At 35.7% G+C, this 23,761-nt stretch overlaps 1 protein-coding gene across 1 annotated transcript in view; it reads left to right on the top strand.

Annotated features, from left to right (window-relative positions):
* The first annotated feature begins 14,360 nt into the window (after window positions 1-14,360).
* Window positions 14,361-23,761, top strand: part of LOC127794653 (FIP1[V]-like protein) — a 31,063-nt gene continuing 21,662 nt past the window's right edge. The window contains 2 exon segments of the mRNA XM_052325903.1: window positions 14,361-15,477; window positions 17,217-17,446. Coding sequence (XP_052181863.1) covers window positions 14,461-15,477; window positions 17,217-17,446 — 1,247 coding nt within the window. The 5' untranslated portion in view covers window positions 14,361-14,460.

Raw genomic sequence — 23,761 nt, 5'->3', positions numbered from 1 at the left:
GTTTTGAATTTTTTTTACAAATTTTTGTCTTATTTTTTAAAATATATTTTAAAATATAAAAATAAATATTTTTATTATTTAAAAAAATTAAAAATTAAAAACTAAAAACAATCTAAAAAAAATAAAGGGAATAAGGGCCAAGTGTTTGTCCATATTGGCTTAATTTTTTCAGACATATTTTCTTATCCTAGACCTGTCTTGTGATAAATTTTTCATTTTCCTTTCTTATTATCCCCATTTAGCTCAAGATTGATAAACCAACACAATTAGGGGTTTGCTTTGTTGTGGGAAACATGATATATTTTTTGAAAAATCTTTTCATGAATTACATATGTCCAACTTAGATTACTTCCAAATAGAAAAAAAAAAAAAATAAACACTCAGGTTCTATCTTTGCGTTGGTACCCTCACAATCTTAATAGTTGTCGATTCGATGTCATTAAAAGGTAGCTCCCAAATTCTTTGATGTCTCTATCACTCCAATCAAGACAAGGTTTAAGAGTAGGACAGGGAATTAAAAATAAAACATAAAACTAAAAATAATATTGCCTTCTTCTCGATTCGTCAATCGGGTAAACTTAGATGTGATCACAGTTTATATACACACAAAATAGGACATTCAGTTCACACCTCTGGATAGAACAAATGTCACCACAAAAATTTGATCATTAATATTTTTGTGAAACTTCACATGTTTTATCGTTGAGCCATGCTCGTGGAGGCAATTTATACTTTGATTGTATTGAAGTTAAGTGTTAAAGATACAAAAAGAATGTCTAATGTACAAAATTCTCTCATTTTATGAAAAAGATGGAGAAACGGTCATATTTATCCACAGCCTTTCCTTCCTTTTGCTAAGAGTTAGGTTGTTTCCACCTCTCAATGTCTTGCACTGCTAAGAGTAAGACGATGATCAATACTCAGGCCAATTACACGGGCCATGTATATCAACTGCCCAAGCAAATGACAAGCAACAACTAGTCAAAAGGTATTAGCACCACAATGAGAGACCTGGAAGAAGAAATGCGCACAAGCAGCAACTAGTCAAAAGAATTTGCAAGCAAACACCTTGATAAAGGACAAGCAAACACCTTGACAATCTATGGTCGTAATTGATCATTGAACAAGCCAACCTCATAGAACCATTATTATCCTAGCCTTGCTTCTCTTCGGAGTACCTGAAACGGTCAAAAGGAGCAACAACATGCAGGGGTGATAAATCTGTGCATGTTAAAGACCTCAAAAGCAAAGGAAGAGTGGAAAGGAAGGAAGAGGGAGATCAGAACTATAAACAATTTACAAAAAGTAGGGGAAGAAACAGGAAGAAGAGGAATCTAGCAAAGAAGATCCTTCTCCTTCCCTTTTCATTGAAAGAAAAGGTGGACCTAGACAAAACCCATGAAAGGAGGAGATCCAAGTGAAAGGAAAGGAAAGGAAAAACTAAAGGATAAATTTCACTTTCATTTTCACTTTAAGAGGCCACGTGTTATATAAATAGCCCAACTAATGAAGTTTCTTCACCAATCTTCTATCATGCAAACTCTCCCCAGGCCACTAAGAAGGCTCTTGCCAAGGTGGCTTCTGACCCAACAAAGGGTCTTGGGCCGACTTCTCAGGTTGCCCCTAAAACTGCTAAGACCAAGGCCCCTGCCTCTTCTCTGACTGAAGAGTTAACCGATGCCAAGGTGGGTTAACTGGTGTGGAAAATAAAAAAGGGGTGCTTAGGAGGAAGAACTGAGGTCGTCTAACGCTCTGGGCTCATTTGATGGGCAACACCTAGGGAGTCTATGAAACAAATAGTTCCACCTCAAGGTGTTTATCGAAGAACACCTATCCGACCCCACCGACCGTCAAAAATGCTGGACTGGGGTAGACCGGGCTCTGTTGTTGGGCTGAGCTGCAAGCCTTTCACCTTACGAGTACTTGCCGATCAATGGAGGTGGAGTGTCAGGCCCAATAACAAAATGTCGAATGGGCCCACATGAAAGAGGTTGACTGAATAAGGGGGGAGTTGGATGCGGAGAAGGTGCGGCTGTAGAAACTGGTCGACAAAATGGAGTTAGTGACCTTGAAGCTGAACTGGCTCTGCGAGAAGCTCATGGGCTAGAAAGAAGCCGCGGAGTGAAAGCGGGACTAGTTGAAGCTGACGGAGGGGAGGCTGGAGTTCGAGTTGGAGACCTCTCTCTTCGAGGCCAACCAGGCCAAGCCCAAGGTCATCCGAATGAAGGACGAGGCTGACAAGGCATGATCCGAGGTCGAGGGTTTGCTGGACGAGGCCACCGACCAATTCATGGCAAGGTACGAGAAGGCCTTATCCTATGCTCAATTGTTTTTTCCTGGGGCTGACTTCTCGGTTTGCCGTGCCTTCAAAGAAGTCGTGGTTGGTCAGCTTATGAATTTGCCTTTGGCAGATCCAACTATTCAGGTCGAGGCCTTGGCAAAGGTGTCAGAGGTCGAGGGAGGCTGGCCTATGGGGGACGCCAATCAACTCTTATGAGCCTGCGGTCGTTGAGTTCACTTCTGGAATTATTGTCGAGACTATGGCCGAGCTTGCTCCTGGACCTGCTACACCTTGACTCCTCTCTTCTTTTTCTTTCTTTTTGTAGTAGATTTGTATAGTGTAGGTCGACATTTCTTCTATAATGTTTCTTTCGGCCCAAAAAAGAATGATCGAACGGAGGTTTTAAGGCAACAGTGATCCGTACAGCAAAGTGGTGGCACTTACAAGCACTTCGACACTCAAGTAAATAAGAGCTTAAAATGGTAGAGTTTCTGTCAGACTGAAAGAGAACATACCTTGATCGGTGGCTAGTTAGCTTATATAGGAGAGAAAGGGAGAGCCCCTTGCGTGTCATTGACTATTGCATGTGGATTAAGAGCTAAGGATCTTGGGGTAGTTGAGACTTGTTGCGGGCGCAAGGATCTTTACATGGCGTTGATAGGATGGAGGATGCTGCTGAGCTAACGTTGATGAGATGGGGCCTAGGGATCAGGCTCAATATCGAGCTACGGGCTTATAATTGGGCCAGGTCCAATGAAATTAGTACGGTCTAGCAACCAATGAAGGCTTAAAGACAATGTAGTATAGAAATTCTTTTTTCATCACAGAGTTCCCTGCCTGGTGCTATACATCTCCAGATGAATTCATCTCCGAAAAGCCCTTCTTTCTTTCACAAGAGGGATTGAGGGAATGACTTGACTTCTCTGCCCCTTCCGTTTTTTGCTTAGTAATGTTGTAGGGAATACCTTGTCGCTGGATTATTTTTGTCAGAGGAAGTACATTTTTTCAAAGTGAAAACAATTATTTTCACAAATTTGTGTATATTTTGCAACTTATAGTTGCTGCTCTTTCTCCTCCTTCCTTGAGCAAACTGTAAAATTTTTACCTAGGGTGTCAACTTGAGGCAGTGGTAGGGGTTAGGAGTTAAGGTGATGTTTCTTTCTCTTCGACTCGTAAAGATCTAAAGCACCACTAAGTAAAAGTAAGAACTAAGAAGCATGATGATTAACAAATTAAAAGCAGCAGCTGGCACAACTGGGTATTTCAGAGAAATTTTCCTTGCTTCAACCTCCTCTTCCCACCCTCAAGGTCCTCCCTTCCAAAATTAAGTCTTTTGTTTGTGATCAGGGGCTGCAGAATAACAGCCACTTGCACCACCTTCTTCTCCTTTATCCATCAGAGAAATCTCGACATAATCATTAACTATTAATCAGTTTAGTAGCTCTTTGTGGGTATGTTTAATTTGCATGAATTTTTTCTATTTCGTGTTTAATTCAGTTCTATATCCACTGCCATAACAAAACAAAACAAAAAAATATAAGAAGAATGAGAATATGAGATCAACCAAGCAGAAGTGGCTTGTTGACCGAGTAAATGCTGGTGACTGACTGGTGATCTTGTTATCGTGTGGTAAGTGTTTGGGGGTGGGTTGGGGGAAGGGAAGTCAGTTCAAGGCTTTTAGCACCCAGCTCAACTAGCATTATGTAACTCACAGACATTATTATGCAACTAATATTATCATTATGTAAAACTCACCCATAGCAGTTAGGAGGTTTAAAACAAAATGCAAGAAATTTTTATATAACCAGAAGAATCATCAGCAAGGTGATAGAATTAACTGGATGTAGATTTTGGTTGTTACCTCTTGAGCAAATTTTATTAAAATGGTTGTCTGAGGACGATGCTGACCCTCCACCAGGTACAAAAGGTTGCTGTAACTATAGCAGGAAAACCTAAATTCTCCAAAACGCCCTTGAAAGAAAGAGAATTTTGTCAGAGATTTTTTTGAAAAACAGAGGAGGAGACTTAATGGTCATTATGTGGAAACAAATGCACCACAATTGAATGCCCCCGTGTCTTTTGGAATTGCATGTCAACCTTGTTGGTCCCTTTCTTGTGTATAAACTCAAGAGCAAAGCAATCATATGCTGGTGTTTATGTGTCCCCTGGGGATGGAGAAGATGGCCTGTCAAAAGAGCTTGTTAGGGGCAGTGCCGGCCCTGGGCATAGGCTGTCTAGGCAGCCGCCTAGGGCCCTCTCCTCCCATTTCAGATCCAACAGAGTAGCTAGGGCCTTTTTGCATTCAATAGCTAAATTTAAATTTAAATAATAGATAAAATCAACGAGCAATAGACGAGAGAAAATGACATTTAATGCATATATGGCAGTGGGCTGCGCATAAGACAATGAGCTAAATGTATTGAAGGTTCCATACAAAATTTTAAATATTTTTATATAGTAAAAAAAACATAAGATCTCAGGATAATGGGCTGAATGTTTTGAAGGTCTCTGCACATAAGATAGTGAGCTGAATGTTTTGAAGGTTCCATAATTTTAAAATATGACAGTGGCAATGGGCTGCGCATAGGGTAACTAAGGTATTTTTGAATGTTTTTATATAATAAAAAAATTTATTATATTCATTATATATAATTTTATTTTTAAATATAAAAGGTTCATACAAAATTTCGCTTAGGCTCATGAGATCTCAGGGCCGGCCCTGGTTAGGAGATTAGTCAAAACACATGGAGTAGCTGTTCACTCATCTTTAACAATAACAAACATTCTTAACTTCAGCAAAGCATTCCAACTTCTAAAGACTCTTTGTTTCTTTTGAGGCAGTGCAATTTTAAAATTCTTAGATATAGCTTTGATTTTAAATCCTGATTTTAAAAACATGTAGTATAACATTCTCTTTTTTTTTTTTTCACCGATAACATTCTGCTCTTGAAAAAAAAGAAGAAGAGACAATCAAAGGGTATAAGAAAACCTCACAAATCGTCCCCTTCCAAAGGCAGACTCTGCGTGCCTATGTTGTGTTGGCATGAGTTCGATTCTTGGGCGGTGCGTGTAATACCCCGAGAGTCCAGAGAAGTTAGTATATATCGAGAATAGTGTAAGAAAGAAAACAACACCAGCTGGATACCTTTTGGGCTGAATGTTGGCAAAGAACTCCCAAATTAAGCGTGCTTGACCTGGGGAAATCCAGGGATGGGTGACCCCCCTGAGAAGTTCGCGTAGGCCCATCAGGGTAAGTTGTTCCGGTTCTTCCTATTGCTCGAACGGGATGTTACAGGTGGTATCAGAGCCGACCCCCGAGCCTCTGAGCGCGGTGGTGGGGCAAACCTCAGCGAGGAGGCTGAGTCCCGATGGGGTGTGTGTAGGCCCCTATGGGGGGTGCATATAGGCACCTTAGGCGAATCTCACATCGGCCATGCAAGGGGAGAGATCTGGGACCGGTTGTAAGGTCGCATGACAGGGACGTCATGTGCTTAAGGGGGGAGAATGTAATACCCCGAGAGCCCAGAGAAGTTAATATATATCGAGGATAGTGTAAGAAAGGAAACAACACCAGCTGGATACCTTTTGGGTTGAATGTTAGTAAAGAACTCCCAAGTTAAGCGTGCTTGACCTGGGAAAATTCAGGGATGGGTGACCCCCTGGGAAGTTCGCGTAGGCCCATTAGGGTAAGTTGTTTCGGTCCTTCCTATCGTCGAACGGGATGTTACAATGCGGGTGCATATCTTGATTTACCTTCCTCATGAGAGTCTGAGAGCGGGTTGGTAGGGGCGCAAGTGATGATGTGTAATTAAAAAAAAAAAACCTCACAAATCCCTTATGCTCTAAAAAAAAAAAACTAAGATGGAATCATCGCCGTGGCAAATGTAATCAAATAATGAAGGAACACATGCATCCAGGCACATAAAAACACGTGCAATCCACATGTTTCAACAATTGACATAATTTATTTAGAGATGAACTTTGAATCCTGAGCTTATATAGTTCTTGCAAAATTCGCTGAAAAATTCTCTAACTAGTCCAACACACCATATGCACAGCCTAAATAAAATTTGAGACCAACATCCTATTGTTCTACTTTATTGGTCGCTACAACAATAATGTAACACCAAGGCCATATTATTAAATTACAATAGAGGCATATGATGATTTTATAAGAAAGTGTCACCACCAAAAGCACCGAGATAATTCAACAAGAAATGCTATTGACAGGGGCGGATCCAGGAATTTAGGTTAGAGGGGGCTGAAATTTAAAAAATTAATGTAATAAAATTTTTATGTAATAAAAAAGTTAGTACAACATTAAACTTGTGCTCGACAAGGTTTTAAAACAAAAAATTCATTAAACTTATGCTACATTGATTCTGCTTACTATGAATTGAAATACTTTCACTAGTGTGATCATCTCTCTTTCTGAAAAAAAATGATAATATTTTTCCTTTCTTATTGTTTCATTCTAAATTCTAAGGATACACAAACAAAAGATAGCACAATTTAATAATCCAACAATTAAAATATTTAATTCATAATTTGAGACAAATAAAAGTCTAATACAACAACTGTATTTCTAGAGTTTAAACAAGAGAATGCAAATGTATGGTCAATCCAAATATTCAATTCAAAAATTCAATAACAGATTCACAATAACAAATTTTAGGCTTCCAATAACAAATTTCAGACTTTCAGCCATGCCAATTTCTAAGTTCCTAACTAAATGCAGTAGTCAAATAGGTAAGCAGACACAAAGTTAGCAGAAAATTACTTACTTAAAGTTTATAAAAGGAAGCAATTTCAACAACAAATCAAGCATAAACAAGAAAAAAAAATATGGGCAAAAAATAAAAAAACTATCTACACTTAACTATCAATTGAGAGAATCAAACAACTGAAAGAATAGAAAACATACCTGGGAAGCTGGGCTCAAATGAAGCAAATTTGGAAGCTTGGGGGGGGGGGGGTAAAACGAAGACCTAAATAAGAGGCAGGGTAGTGAGCAAGAGGGCGAAGCCAACTGGCCGAGTGAGCGTGGGGGTGGGGGCGAGGGCGAGGGCGAGGGCGAGCGAAAGCAAGAGAGAGGCAATCAGGCAGAGAGCGAGGGCGAGAAGCAGTGAGGACGAGCGAGAGCGAGAGTAAGAGAAATGCAGCTCACACATAGATCCGCCCCTGGCTATTGATGTGTAATGAATCAATACCCATCTAAAACAAGATCAAAACTAGAAAATAATGGATAAAAGCAAAAGAGCTAGGAGAGCCTCCTCGTAGAAAGATTTCTGGGAGACTCGTTAATCAGAATTTGTGAGCTCATCATTTGGGAGTCTCTCGAAGACCCCTCTCATAAGGTAATCTCACAGGAAACATGCAAACATATCTCTTAAAGTTTCTCCAAAATTTCATTCGTAAGTTAGATAAAGGATACAAGTTATCTACAACAATCCAAATCCTAGACAATCTCATAATATTAGAGATGCTTATAAGTTGCAAATCCCTTATCTCAGTTATAAATATATGAAGTTATAAATATATGAACTCTCATCCCAAAAGAGATAAAAATCACTTTTTACTAGTTTAAGATTTATCCATTTAAATATTGAAGTCTTTGCAAAAGAAATGTCTTGAACTCTTTGACAGTTTCATTTTTATAGAGTTCTTAAGATTTGAAGATGGTTCCCCCTAACAAATAATTTTTAATTGCTTCGAACCTTTTTCAACATTTTTCTTTCTTTTTGTTTATATATCTAATACTCGAAAAACCCAAAACAAGAAGCTGGATGATAAGTTAAAACAACATATGGACAAAATCACTTTCTAACATCCCATTCAAGACTACAAAATGTTTAGGAACAACCTACGATTTCTATTCTTAAGAGGATTTAAATGCCATCGATGCTATTACTAATGTATCCATTACACCTTTTATTCTCAAGACATGGTTAATTCTTCTTTCCATATTGTAGCTCAACACAAGAAAAATTCCGAATAGGCCACATTATCACTAAATTCTATATTTTGGGTGATGAAAGAGACATCTCATTTCAATTAAGAGAATATTCAACTAAAATTGACAGTACCAAGCTAAGCTAAAATGTTGAAATTTTTACGGTAGTAAATCAATACCTTTTCTAGATGGCAAAATAGTTCCAGCACCCTTATGCCAAGAGCATAGCCTGCATCCTCTAACTTGCACCACTTCCAAGATCATAAAACACTACAATGGAAGATATGGAGCGGCGACAACCTATCCCTAGCAGGTTGCTTGAAGGTGAGAAGTATCACCAGAGTAACCTTCTTTACTTATGTGAGATATATATCTCAAGAGCCTAAGATCAGGTTCAAAAAAGAATTTTAGAGAAACTAATATATATATCAAGGATAATAAAGAAAGAAACAATATCAGTTGAATACTTTTTGGATTAAATGTGAATAAAAAACTCCCGAGTTAAGCATGTTTGAGCTAAGATAGCTTAAGGATGGGTGACCACTAGGAAGTTCGCGTAGGCTCATCAGGGTAAGTTGATTTGATCATTCTTATCGCTCAATATGAGATGTTACAGGTGGTATCAGAGCTAAACCTTGGAAAGACGGTCCGATAAGAGTGAGGAGTGGTGCCGGGGTGCAAGAGCCTAAATAAGGAATAGCTCCTAGGATAATCTCCCCTAAATGAGAAAAGATCTGTGACCAGTTATAAGGTCATATGACGAAGATGTCATGTACTCAATGGGGGAGAATGTAATACCCCAAGAGCTCAAGATCAGGTCCAATAAGAGATTCTAGAGAAGGTAGTATATATATCAAGGATAATAAGGAAGACAATAACACCATTTAGATACATTTTGAGCTAAATGTGGATACAAAACTCGGGTTAAGCATGCTTGAACTAAAGTAGCTCAAGAATTGGTGACCTATGAAAATTTGGATAGGCCTATTAGGATAAGTTGATATGATCATTCTTATTACTCGATACTAGATGTTACAACTTACACTGGATCACTTAGCTCTATTCATGCCATTCAAGACTAAGGAACAAAAGACATTATCTAGTAGAGTGGCGTCTTTTGTGAGGTGCTATTTTCAAGTTGTTTGGAGTCAATTTGGTCATGTCAACCCCATTGATTAACCTCCTAATGCTTGGTCATGCAATTGCCAAAGAAGTAATATGGAACATCACTTCCCCACTGTTAGTGGCGAAGCCAAGGAATAATTTTAGTTTGGGTCAAGAGCTAATTTTAGTCCTAGTCAAATTATAAAAATTATAATTATTCATACTAATATATATAAAAAATTGAAAAAATAAAAAAACCAGCTGGGGCCAAGGCCCCAGCTGGCCAACATGTGGCTCCGCCACTGCCCACTGTGTGTTTTGGAGTATTTGGATAGAAAGAAACAAAAAAACTTTGGGGTTTTATAGAAAGCCTTCTATCTTTTCTCAAAGGGACACTTCTCATTTTCCTTATATTATGGTTAAAGAATGACTCTTCTATCTTTGCTCTTTTTAAGTTATTCTTAGATGAATATAAAATTATTGGTTCTTATCATATATATATGTGTATGAGAGAGAAAGAGAAGTTCCATAGTGACTTAGAGAACCACTAGCATGGAAATTTCTTATGGAGTTCCAAACATACTAATATCTGCCTGATTGACTTACATTTATAAGTACATCTCGTTTAATCTCTTTTAGTGATCTAATATCATACTTATATATTGACACACAAAACATGATTACCTAACATATAACTAACATGTAGTAATAAGTGCTATAATATTAAATATTATAACTTAATCATATAACTAGCATTCAATACTATATGCTATAAAATTCAATCTTATTAGTGTCTAGGTGCAACTCTCTATGATATCTGCATCTGTCTCTTCTATTTAGCCCCAATCATGGGATAGATTATAACATATCTATTTAGGTTTGGAATTGCCAAAAAAGGGTAAAGCTATTGCAATAATATCATCATTGCTACGTGAGGCAAAGCAATTATAGGATTTTTCTCAAAAGAGAAAAACAAGTATAAAAAAAAAGTTTCATACCTTACAGATTAAAGTAGTAAAATATTTAGAGAAATCTCTTGACATCTAAATCAGAGCCGGCCCAACAGAGCTGGGGGTCTTAGGCGAAAGAATTTGTTGAGGTCTTTAAGGATTAATTTTTTTTATAAAAAATAAATAATATACTTTTTTACATAAATATTTTATTATTTTATTAAAGAAAAAAAAGTTAAAATTCAATCAACTACAAAATATAATAATATCTTAATGATAATAAATTTTAAAAACTAAAATATAATATCTCAGAGATAAGAAAAAAAAACCAAACAACTTACAACAATAGAAAAAAAAAACTATTTTTTTTTAAAACTCTAAGAAGGTCAGTGCGAGCAAAAAACTATACATTCATGATTCTTTTATAAAAAGAAGCAAAACAAAACATTAAACTGATAGCCAAGGTTGTTAAAATCGGGATTTTAAGTGGGATCGAAAAAGTGTCCATAAAATCGGATTGTAAAATCGAATAGTAAAATCGTAAGATTTTAGAGATAATTAAAAATACCCTTCAATTTTTGTAAATATATGTTTATAATAACATAATTTTGTTGAAAATTAATTAATATCTTTTAATAACCTAATTATTCCTTATTATAGTTCAAAAGATGATACTTCCAAAATATAGCTCAAAAACTAGCAGATTGGTATAGGCAATTTAGAAGCAAAATATAGATAATTTAGAGGTAAAATATAGATTAAAATTCTTTAGAAGTTTCTTTCAACGTCTTCCATTAGATTTATGTTGCATTTTTTTCTTGATTTAACATTGATTAAATTAAGTAAAATCCCAATTTAGGGTTTGGTGGTCCATTAATTAATTACTTGTTTGTCTTGATTTACTTATGCAATCAATGTTAAATCAAGTAAAAATTATAATTTAAATCAAGTAAATTGGAACTTATGCAATTAATGTTAGATGCTATGTGACATTGTAACTTATGCAATCAATGTTAAATCAAGTTCCAATTTAGAGGCAAAATATAACAATTTATTGCATAAGTTTCAATGTCAGATGCTATGTGACATTGAGACGTTGAAAGCATCCTCTAAATTGCAACTTAAATCAATGAAGGTCTTTAAATCGTAAAATCGTTTAGAGATCTTTTAAGCGTAAAATCGTATATGTAAAATCAAGATTTTATAGGATTTTATCCCAGATTGAATTTTACATGGGATTTGAATCGTTTAGGGGTCTTCAAATCGTAAAATCATACACATAAAATCGGGATTTTAACAACAATGCTGATAGCATTAAAAAGATAATATTCACTAAAAATGAGCAAATTTTGATTCTATAAATATGTGGGTTTTATGGGATATTGGGATTTGGGAACACCATAGCAACAGTTAAAAATTGAAAAATGGTGAAAGGAAGTTAAAAAAAAAAATTATAATATTTTTGTATTTAAATTTTTAAATAAAATATTAATTATTAAAAAAATAAAAAAATATACATAAATATTACATTTTTTTTTTAAATTTGAGGTCTTGTAATTTTAGGGGCCTAATACATACACGGCTTAAGAGTTGGGCCGACGCTGATCTAAATACAAAATAGCTTATCCAAATACAAAATAGAATCCAACAAAACAAATTTGAGCAATAAGGGGCAAGAAATTTCTCCAAGAGTCTAAGTCATTCTGTTTCCTTCAAGCGCAACATATAACACATGTAGGTCAACATATCTAAGCTTCACTTAGCTTTCTCCCTCCACCCTCTATTCTGCAACTGATAGAAAATTCAGAATAATATTCCTAGGATTATCACATTGCAAAAGCCAGATGATTACCTCCGTTCTAGCTTTGCAATGTTATCAACTTGGGTTTGATTGTATTGTACAAGCTCTGAAAACAATAATCCAAAATGCACTCAAACTAACCTGTTAAAGCATCAATCGTCCTCCCCCCACTGTGCCTCTGTGTGTCTAGCTGTGTATCCTATCATTTGCATCCAATAAAACAACTACCAAAATGTTGGGTTTCCTTCTATGTGAAGGATGGCCCAAGTTAATTTGGGTGCTCATATTTTAAGCCCAATATACATATATATTTTTGATGGTTTACTTAAGCCCTTTTAGCCCACTTGTTACTCGGATTATCTCTTTCAAGTATATGGTCTAGGGCTGAAGAGTGAATATAAGAAAATAATTCACAAAAAGGAGGAAACATAGAAGAAGCCAAAAACTGCTACAGAATTTCTATCAGTCTAGTAAACTTCAAGTGGCTGATCGGAGGTCATTTCGTGGTGCAATTGAGCCAAAATTTGGTGTGCACAAAGATGATACATTGAGGTTTATTCTGAATAGTTTGATTATTATGAAGTGGTTCACTGTAACTTCCAGATTTCCTGTGTGAACTCTAGTCACGTATTTGGTGTGATTCTCACATTTTTTTAGTTTTATGATATTTATTATTCATTTGTTATTGGAATTAGAGTTGTGTACTCGTGGTTTTGAGTTTGAAAATCACCAATTTAATAAGCCAATAGATAATGTAAATTATAATGACGTAGATGTATAGTATAATAAATAAATAATTTTGAAGAAACTAATGAGAATATGATTAATGAGTTGTGCTTCACCTAACACACACTACTTAGTATGATTAAAGATTAACCTACCATGTTTCTAGAGGTAGTTTAGGTAATAACTCATTTACCAAGATAAGTGTGAGATCAAGAGTTAAAAAATTAAATATTTTGAAAACTAATTCTAGAGTAGTAATTGCTCTATTTTTTAATAATATTCATTTTAAACAAAAAAAATACATCAACGAAGAGGAAAAATAAATCGATGGATAGGAAGTATGTTAGTAATTTACAAGGATATTACAAAATTAGTTATGTTATTTGACGCGGACTTAACAATAGATCATTTTGGAAAAAGAGTATAAGACCCAATTAAGTCTCATCACTCATAATTGGGGCCATACCTTTTTCTCTTAATCTGTTATTACGTCAATATCAGTTAACATAATTATTATCCGATGTAGACAATAGATTAGAATTCAAGAATACTAACTGTAATTATAATTTTTCACATATAAAATGTACTTTTGTGTGACAAAACTAAATCTCCCAAATAATCAATGCAAGTTGTTTTTATTATTTTTAAATTATTTTGTTTTATAATTTGATCATTAACGTTATTTTGATAAAACAAAATATATCTATTTTATTATAACAGTAAAATTATATAATAAAACAATACAAAACTAAAACCTATTGTGTTTTTTATAATTTGTGTGACAAATGGCCCATAAAATAATTTTGTCACTTATGTAAAAATTATAATTTGTGAAATCACTTCATAATATTTGAAATTGTGTAAAGATAAGAAAAGTGATTCAAAATTAAAGGGTTAACTCTGTAATTGGAGTGTAATTTTACTCTTCTTTTACTTTTATTAACTCATTAACAAACAAACAATCTTGCAAAATCACTTAATTAATATAATTAGAGCATAATTTTTACGGAAAATAAATAAAGACAACGTAACATCACATTTAAAGATGAACAGTTGCAACACTCGTTATTTATTATATTATAATTCTTAAAATCAATTAATAATAAATGAATACGTAAAAATATACGATTAATAATTGAGATATTATTTTAATAAAAATTTTATTTGAATACCTTGTTTTGATACTTGTGAGGATATTTTTTATTTATATAATAAATATATAAGATATTAATATAAAGTATTAGTAAAAATAATAAATAAATTATAAAATATTATTAATTATTGAAAAAATTAATGTATAAATAATATTACCAAAATTTGAGAATCCGTAATGTTTGGTTCAGAAATAAGTAAGAAGCAATTTAATCAGGTAAAAGTTTATGGTAGAATCCGTCATAGGGCGATAATATTTAATTAATGAACAAAATTACATTTGCTCTCTCTCTCTCTCTCTCTCTCTCTCTCTCTCTGTGGGTGGAAGGGGTTGAGGCAGGCGCATGCCCGCACGTATATATAATCACATTAGCGTTCTTTACATCTTTGTATCTGCACAACACAAGGAGCCTCAAAACCCTCTGCTCCTTCTCTCTCTCTCTCTCTCTCTCTTTCTAAAGCTTTCTCTCTCTAAAAGCTTCGTTGCCGCCTAATGGAAGACGACGACGAGTTCGGAGATCTGTACACCGACGTCCTCCGTCCCCTCCAACAGCAGCTTCAATCCAAGCCGGCGTCTCCGGCCCGCCCGATCGATCTCAACATTCAGAGCGACGACGAAGAGATTCTTTACGGAGCTCCGAATTCGAACCCTAAATTTAATTTGTCCACCACTCATCGGAGCCAAACCCTACCTTCCAAGTCCGAGGAGGCGGCGGCGGACCCGGCTGTAGCTGGAATCTCCGATCCCCGTCGGAATTTGGATGCTGTTAGTGAGCAGGGAGGTCCGGAAGTAGAGAGAGAAAAGGGTTTAGCCGAGGGGTCGAGTAATTGGGCGTCGGATTCTTTGAAGCCGAGTGGTTCTAGGGTTTTGGAGAGCGGCGGCGATGTGGAATTGGTAAGGAGGGTCTTTGAGGATCCGAATTTAGTGGATGAGTCCAAGATTGGTGTTCTTGTTGAGAAGCGAGATGACAAGGATGATGACGCGTTGCTCAAAAAAGGCGAGGTTTTGGTGGATAAGAAGGAGTACCTTGAGAAATTTGATGCAGAAGAGGAAGAGGTTCGTACTGAGATTGGGGATATGGGTTCGGAGCCAGTGATTCCAGGTCTGTCGATTCCGGGGGTTGCCGATGTGGTGGACAATAGAGGGGCTGGAAATTTTGTTGTAGGAAATGAAGCAAGCGGCGAGGGCACTGATTGGGACAGCGACAGTGAGGATGATTTGCAGATTGTGCTGAATGATAATGACCACGGGCCTATGGCGATGGACGGGGCTGGAGTGATGGGAAGTGATGATGAGGATGAAGATGGTGATCCTTTGGTTATTGTTGCTGATAATGAACCGGGTCATCAGCCAATGGAAGAGCAAGACTGGGGCGAAGATACAGCACAGGCAGCGGATGGCGAGAAGAAGGAATTGGGTGATGCAGCCAAAGTGAATGCAGGAGTGGCCGTTGCACCAAAAATTGGTTACAGCAATCATGCATATCATCCCTATCATTCTCAGTTTAAGGTCAGTGATGTTGTACATGCGGGGTTTTGTGTTTTTCCCCTAGTTTAATGAGAATATGGAATGTAATTTGAATTGTAATTATTGGACACTCAAGTTGATATCAGATTCATCATTGATAGTAAAGTTTATTATTTTCCATGTGTTGTTTTCCAACAAAATGTTGGTGAGCTAGATTTCATGTAGCTGATCCTACCTAGTGGGATTAGAGCTTGATATGCGTTGTTTCCAAAGGTCTGGGCAAAGAAGTCGAGGACAGGTGGTGCAATTTATGCCATGGTTTGCAATTTATGCCATGGTTACCTATGCCATTTTTCTTGTAAATGAAACCAAATCATCATTATAACTAGTTAATGGCCAACGATACATGCATAACAATGCCTAGAATCTGCCATGGATTTCTAGAAAATCTGATTCACCTTTAAATGGGAGCGCCTAATATATCAGGAATGGTATCCTATAATGTTAATGCAGGCAGCAACGATGGCATAGTTTGTTCATCGTTGTTGATGTTTGCCAGTCAATTAATTTGATTGTATCAGGCCTTACTGGCCAGGCCTTTCTAGAGTGTTGAACGGTTTCATGCAATTTAAGCAATGGAATACAATGAGTATATTTGGAACTTTAAGCATTTGGACTTAAAATTCAGCAATACTTTCTACTCCCTGTGCTGCATCTTCTTAAGCATTATTATTTGAGAAAGGCAAAGGAGTATTTGTTAGAAAAACCGTGAGTTTCTTCTGGGTGCAGTCACTGTAATAGCTGGTCACAGGCATTTGGCAGTGATTGATGTAATTCTTTTAATTGTTGCTACGTGGTAGTTTGAATCATATTGCACAAGATTTTGTATGTCTCAGAGAAAAAATGGTAATCTTGATTGCTTAAAAGCTGGATTATACCATCTGAAAAGTACAGTGGTTGGTTGGTTGAATATATTATACCTTTTGGTGTTGGTTAAATATATTATACCTTTTTAGATAAATTGGATTGAAAAAGTTATTCTCCAAAAGCTGGATTAATTTCATTTTTGTATTTTGGATATTTGTCCTAGAGTTAACACGCCCCATATCTGGTTTTTAGCCAATTCAGTAGACTTACTGCACCTCCACATAATACATCCTTCAAAGTTCCTGGAGAAGCAAATCTTGAAGTTTGATTTTGATTTATTTTTCATCTCATCTGGGCAAGACTTTGGCAGTGGCCTTTTCATGTTGCACCCTAGCAAATCCTATTCAGAATATAATGAAACAGGGTGAAATTTATCATATTGCCTGCAAGTTGTAACATTCCAACAATCAGGCTGTCTGCTTTATGGTTTGGACAATTTACTTTAGGCAGTATTGCTTGCTAGGAGTATTAAAGTTAAATAGTTTATCCATTGTTACCAAAAATTATTGACTCCTAATTTGCCCTTTTTCCTTATGATCTTTCATTAGAAATGGTTGTCTTTTTATGACATCCTTATTTTATTCTTTATGAACTATGTGTCTGTTTCGTGGATTTTAAATGTGCACGAAAGATTTCTGTAGCCTTGAAACTGGCACGTCCATGCATGAGGATAATAGCAAATCTATTCTTTGGATATTTGTAGATTTATTCCAGACCCATGTTAGAATCATAACTACAGCTTTTTCCAGTACAATGTCATAGTCATTTTTATTGTGGGCTTATGTCACCTTTGTTTGTCCTTATTGTTAAGTGTTTACTTTATCTTCTTTTCTTTTCCTTTCCAAATGATGCAGTATATAAGACCTGGTGCAGCACCAATGCCCGGAGCACCACCTGTTGGCCCTGGTGGGGCTCCAGGTCAAGTTCGTCCACCAGTCGGCATGGGACCTGTTTCTGGTCGTGGTAGAGGTGATTGGCGGCCAATGCAGAAAAGTTTTCATCAGTTTGGCATGCCTGGTTGGGGAAACAATTCATCCGGGCGTGGTTTTGGCAGTGGGCTGGAATTTACACTTCCATCGCACAAGTAATTTAACCCAGTTGTATTTTCTGTTTAATTGATTTACGTGCTTAACTATTGCTTTATTTTCAATTTGGTGTCACCTTAATATTGGTATATCAGATCAACTTAATCTACTCTGGTTATGATATTGTGGTCTCTTTTTGGGGTTCTATATGAATTTATAATATTATATGCACTAAATAAACTACTTATCAAATAGAAAAATAAATCTACCAATAAACAAATGCTAATAGAATGAGTTTCTTTTTTTATTTTTTTGGATTTTATTTTGATTAACTGGGACAAATCAGTTAAATTAAATTTATAGTGGTAATTCATCTACCATGCGAACTAGTATCCTGGCCTCGGTGGCCAATTCTTGTTTGGCTATTGGGTTTTTCATACTCTTTATATTGTGGTAGGATCAACATTACACATGCAAGAGGGTGGTGAACTTCTATTTGCATTTTTGTTAATAAGCTTTAGATATTGCATTGGTCCCTGACTACTTCTCTGTCTCTCTCTTCATATTTTATGTTTCCACAAATGTGATTTTAGTGCTAGGAGGGCACAAAAACTCGAGAACTTAACTAATGAACCATTATTAAAGTTTTGGCCCAGTTACATTATTGTCTTGGTTCTGTTTTAGGGTTTTAAGTTAATTGAATCAATTATTCTGACTCCACTCTCAAGTTAGCATCTTTTGGGCTCAAACTGAATGAACACCCTAACCAACTTAGAAGCGCCAATTTGGATATGTGTCACCATATTTTTAGATATAAATTTACATTATTTTGTTTCATAATTCCCATCTAGTGAGATTAAGCTTGTGATTATTATTGTTGTATTTTTATTTTGTAATTGACTTTAAATTGGTATTTTAAAATTATAAGGTGGTGCTAATTTGTTTAACTAATGGATAATTTACACATCATGATGGACATAAGAGTCTGCCAGGTGTCCTTACTGTGTCTTGCCGTAAAAAAAACAAAAAATTACTGGATATGTTTATGACATGTATTTTAAAGTATCAATTAATGTCGTGTCTTTGTATGTTTAAAAGACGAAATGTCTTTTTTATTTTATCTAATCAATGTGACATCACTTTGTGATGAGCCCTTTAAGTTTAAGTTTTTAAGCCATGTCCTTTAAGCTTGGACATGGCTTTTTTTTTTTTTTTTTATTATGGCAAGAAAAACATGAGTATCTATATGTACTTCATGAAAGAACCCTACTTTTTGAGCTTGGTGGCTAACTTTCAACTGAATTTCATTAAAATACAGTTTTCATGTAATTTTTTAACTAATTTCATCTAATAGAGTTCTATCCCTCAGTTATTGTTGGTTGATTGATTTCTGCAAAAGAGGCTGAATTTATTTGATTTAATATAACTTCACCCCATGGATTATATTTAATGAGAAAATTATGTTCCCAAACTATTTTCCAAATATTTAAAACTATTTTTTCTATTAAAAATTTTCACCAAAAATAATTTTTTCCATTATATCTTTTAAACTAATTTTCCAACAAAAGGTTATTTTCTACTACTTGTCTCATTGAAAAGCTGCAGCTGAGTTATTTTATTTATTTTTTATTTTTTTTGGTGACAAGTGATTATTTTTCCTTTTATCTCATACTTAATGGCTGCTTTTTCGTTTAACTTGAATCAATCCGTTTGACATGTGATTATATTATTTAGTACCAATATTTTAGGCATCAATGCATGCTCCCTCTAGTATTAAGACTGGTCACTGCCAGTATGGATAAAGAAAAAACAAAAAATATATATTATGAATATTGGTTCTACTTATTTCAAGTTTTATCTGAAGAATATAATATTTATTGTCATTTTTGTCAAATATGTTTGTATTCTATTGGTTTTTCAATCTTTAAACTATGTGTATTATTACTTTTCATGAAAAAAAATTACAATTTTTATTATCTTATGAGTATTAAAAAATAAAAAAAAATTGAATTTTGTTCAACTAATGTCTCAATGAATGTTTGCCTTGGCACTCTTTGTTCATTATCGTTAATGTTTCACTCTTTTTTATATAAAATATTCTCTCGTGTAAGAGGGTGAGCTACCAATGTAAGGTTGCTCCTTGTGACTGGAAGTCCATGAGTTTTGAGTTGTGGAAACATCCTTTTTGCAAAGTAAGGGTAAGGTTGCATACAAAACAATCCTTGAGAATTTTTCTTGCAAAGTAAGGGTAAGAAACAGAACTTCCCCATGATCTTAAAATTATGGTTTAAGAAAACCTTAAAGTTGAAATAGAATAAAAAATGACTGCCTACAAAGTCTCTTAAGAGACTATTTATACTAGGTTACTAATCCTTGAGCACATAGGGATCCTAGTCCTTATCACAAGGAATCCATCTAATCTAAGGAATCTGTCTTTTTTTTTTTAAAGTCAATTGACTACTTATTAAAACTAACAAATAAAAATCTAATAACTTAAATACTAGGCATAATTAAAAAAGTAAAAATAAAATAAAAACACTAATAACAAAAAAGACTTCTCCTGCATTACTACCCCATTTGGTGGGATTACAACTTGGTATTGTTTTTTTGTGATTCTCCTGGCATTTTTACTAAATCAAAATTCATAATATCTTATGTTGTTCTCCTTTTGGTGCAACTTCATTTTTAATCAAATTCTTTTTGGAGAATTTCATCCTTGGAAATGTACTTTGCTTAGTGTTGCTTGCTTGTTTAGAAATATTTTCTTTGCCTTTCATTAAATTTAATATACTCTTACAGTAATTGTGACCTTGCTTTACATAAAATTATGAACAAATTAGAATTTGCCCATGATAGGCTAGTTTAATTATATATTAATATTAAAATGGCACTGAAGGGTTCTGATCATGTACAAAAAGAAGAATCTAAACAAAAAATATCTATAGCATCTATAGGTGATCTACTCAAGGGTCTTGACAACAACTAAAAGTTAGTAAAGGATGAGTCCACGTTGTTGACAAAATTTATATAAAATGGAAATTTACTATTGATTCTAAATATATGTTACGACCCTAGGGTTTGGCTAGGGTCCAGATGGGAATTTGGAAGAAATGGAGGGAGATTAGATTGAAAGAGGGGAAGAAATAGCAAGAATTGGAGAAGATTTACAAATAGAGAGAGAGAACGGATGGAAATTGAGAAAGGGAAACTGGAATTCAATTATCATTCATAAGCATGCCATTCTCTAACAACTCAAGCCTATTTATAGGCTTACAATTGGATATACTAACAGCATACTAACAGTTATAACACAATACAATCAAAATAAGAAACCTATAATTCGTATGACTATTATATCTTTGGGGATTCATTGGGGTCGTGATAATCCCCCCTCATTCAAACAATTCTTGTCCCCAAGAATTGGCAACTGCTGACCTTGTTCTTCAGTCAATTCCAGCCTTAACAATATGGTTTCTTCTTCGTTTGTTCTTGATCTTATCTCTTTATCTTCCTTTTCTTTTGCTTTTCTGTGCCTTTTTTTTTTAAAACATCAGTACTATGATTTGTTGCAACACCTATTTTAGCTAGCCATCCATCCATTCCTTGTTGCTCTCAAAATTAATTCTAGTTGACCTGTCGCGTCTTCCACCATATCCTCTCCAACAATAGAGAGTAATTCCAATTGTTCTGCAGGCCAAAACCTGATTCGCTGCTGTCGCTCTCCAATGGAAATGTGAACAAGCAAACGCTCCCCAATGGAAATGTGAACAAGCAACAAGAGTCTCATTTCCTTCCACAAAAAATTCCTCCACCTTCTTCCTGACATCTTCTCCTTCCTCTTCTTTAGTAGAGGTATCCTCAATTGGAGTATCTTTTACTTCTTGATTATTGGTGTACACCAAAAACCCACTTTCAACAGATTTTTCCTCTAGTGGAACCTCAATAGCTTCTTCAGCAATTACCATTACTTCCTTGACAGCCTGAATTATCTGATCCAATTTAGGTTTTTCCTTATTCTTTGCAGCTACCATCCTTATACTTAGGACCTTATCAACCTCATATTCTTCCTCAGCTGCAAAGACGCCATCACCATCGCAATCCTTCTCTTCCAGTGCATCAACCTCTAGCAAGTATGAACAGTGATCCCAACTGATACCCTTGTCCAATCTCTCTTCCTTGCCAAAGTCTTTTGTTACAATTGGGCGGTCCAACTCCAATTTTTCCTTAGATTCATGCTCGACATGATTTGTAGCCTTAGAAGCTCCTTCAATTAGTTGATTGCTCTTAGTAGAATTGTTGGGCTGTAGCTCTTGCGTCCTAAAAATGGTTTCCAAGGCGAGTTCCTGCAACCTTGCTTTCTCTGCCTCTTTCACGGTTGCAAGCATCATCATTTTGACCATTAACCTCAGTGTGTCCTTCAAACCATTAACAAATCTCGATACAAAATAGTGCTCCATTAGGGCTGGTTGAGCACTCCACATTAGGGGCCTTAGCTCCTCAAATCTAACCCAATATTCTGTAACCGATCCCTCATGTCGTAAATTGTTGAATTCATTAGTCACCTTAGTCATATTCTTCTTCTTCCCAAATCGGTTATGTAAATTTCTAACAAGATCAGTCCCCCTAGCCTTCCCTTCCCTAAGCATTGGGGCGTGATAGGGAGTGAGGGAAGATGAACCTCTTACCTAAATTTTCGATTTTAAGGCCGGTAGTTCCTTTGCCTCTTGCAAGCCATAGGTCATAGGGAGGGTACCATGGTTGGGCAGAATAGAATTGGATCAACTGCTACTTGGGGAGGAAAATACAGTGGTAACCGGAATTGATGTGGTGAAGAGAGCATGTTGAACATGCTGTTGATCTGCTGGCCATGTTGCTCCCTCGTCTTCCGATGCCTCTCCTAACCTCTCTGCATTCCTTCTTGAGAGGTAGCTACATCCTTCTGTATGTTTTCTCTTATGGTCACAATATCCCCTTGGCTGTGGGTCATTGCCCCGTGCGTTTGCGTCATCCCAAACCTCAACGCCTCCATACTCGATTCAAAAAGCAAAAACTTAGGTAAAAGCTTAATAGATGAGGTAGTGGATGTAAAGAGAATAGGGGATATGATTATTATGGTGAAGATTAGTCTAGGAAGAATGACTATGAATATCTTTAGTACATATGTACCACAAGCGGGGTTAGGTGATGAGATAAAAGCAAAATTCTGGAAGGACCTAGAGGGACTCATACAAATGATACCAAGAGGAGAGAAAATGATTATAGGAGGTGACTTAAATAGGCACGTGGGTAGAGACGGAAACGGATATAGAGAGGTACATGGAGGGTATGGATTCGGGGAAATTAATAATGAGGGTAAATCTATCTTAGATTTTGCTATGGCATATGGGCTCATTATAACCAATACTAGGTTCAAAAAACGGAAAACGGGACGAACACTTAATCACATATAAAAATATCACCTCAAGCACCCAAATAGATTACTTCCTCATAAGACAAGAGGGTTGGTTATGTTGTAGGGATTGTAAGGTGATACCGGGAGAGTGTTTGACTACTCAACATAGATTTCTAGTACTTGACGTCCAAGTAAGAAATTAGAAGAGAAAAAATCACATAAAACAAAATCCAAGAATCAGATGGTGGAATTTAAAAGGGGAGAAACAACTAATCTTCAAAGAAAAATTAAGGGATAGAAGGGAATGGAATGGAGAAAGACAGACAAACCAAATGTGGAAAGAAATGGCTAATGCTCTGAGAAGCACGGAAAAGGTAGTCCTTGGAGAGACAAATGGTAGAGCCCCTAACCTTAAGGAGTCTTGGTGGTGGAATGAAGAGGTATAATTGAAAATTAAAAATAAGAAAACTTGCTATAAGGCGGTATATCAATGCAACAATAAAGAAAATCAAAAAAATTATAAAGAAGCAAAAAAGACAGCAAAAAGAGCTGTTAGTGAAGCAAGGTCAAAAGCATATGAGAATCTATATAAATGACTTGATACAAAAGATGGAGAAAGGGATATATATAAATTAGCTAAAGCAAGAGAAAGAAAAACACGGGATTTAAATCAAGTGAAATGCATAAAAGATGACAATCAAAATGTTTTAGTAAATGAGGGAGTGATTAAGGTGAGATGGAATGAGTATTTCACAAAATTATTCAATGATGGTGGTGACACAAGAGTTAGATTGGGACATCTTAGTAACTCCGAAGGGAATGTGAGCTACACATTCTATCGACGCATAAGTTCAAACGAAATAAGGCAAGCATTAAAAAAGATGAAAAATCATAAGGTAGTAGGACCAGATAATATACCAATAGAAGCATGGAAATGCATGGGAGAAGAGGGCATCTCCTAGCTAACGCAACTATTTAACGC

This window comes from Diospyros lotus, chromosome 2 (genome assembly GCF_014633365.1).
Source record: "Diospyros lotus cultivar Yz01 chromosome 2, ASM1463336v1, whole genome shotgun sequence".
NCBI classification, from domain to species: Eukaryota; Viridiplantae; Streptophyta; class Magnoliopsida; order Ericales; family Ebenaceae; genus Diospyros; species Diospyros lotus.
The sequence above is the reverse complement of the archived record's forward strand: the minus strand, read 5'-3'. Positions and strand labels throughout refer to the sequence as shown.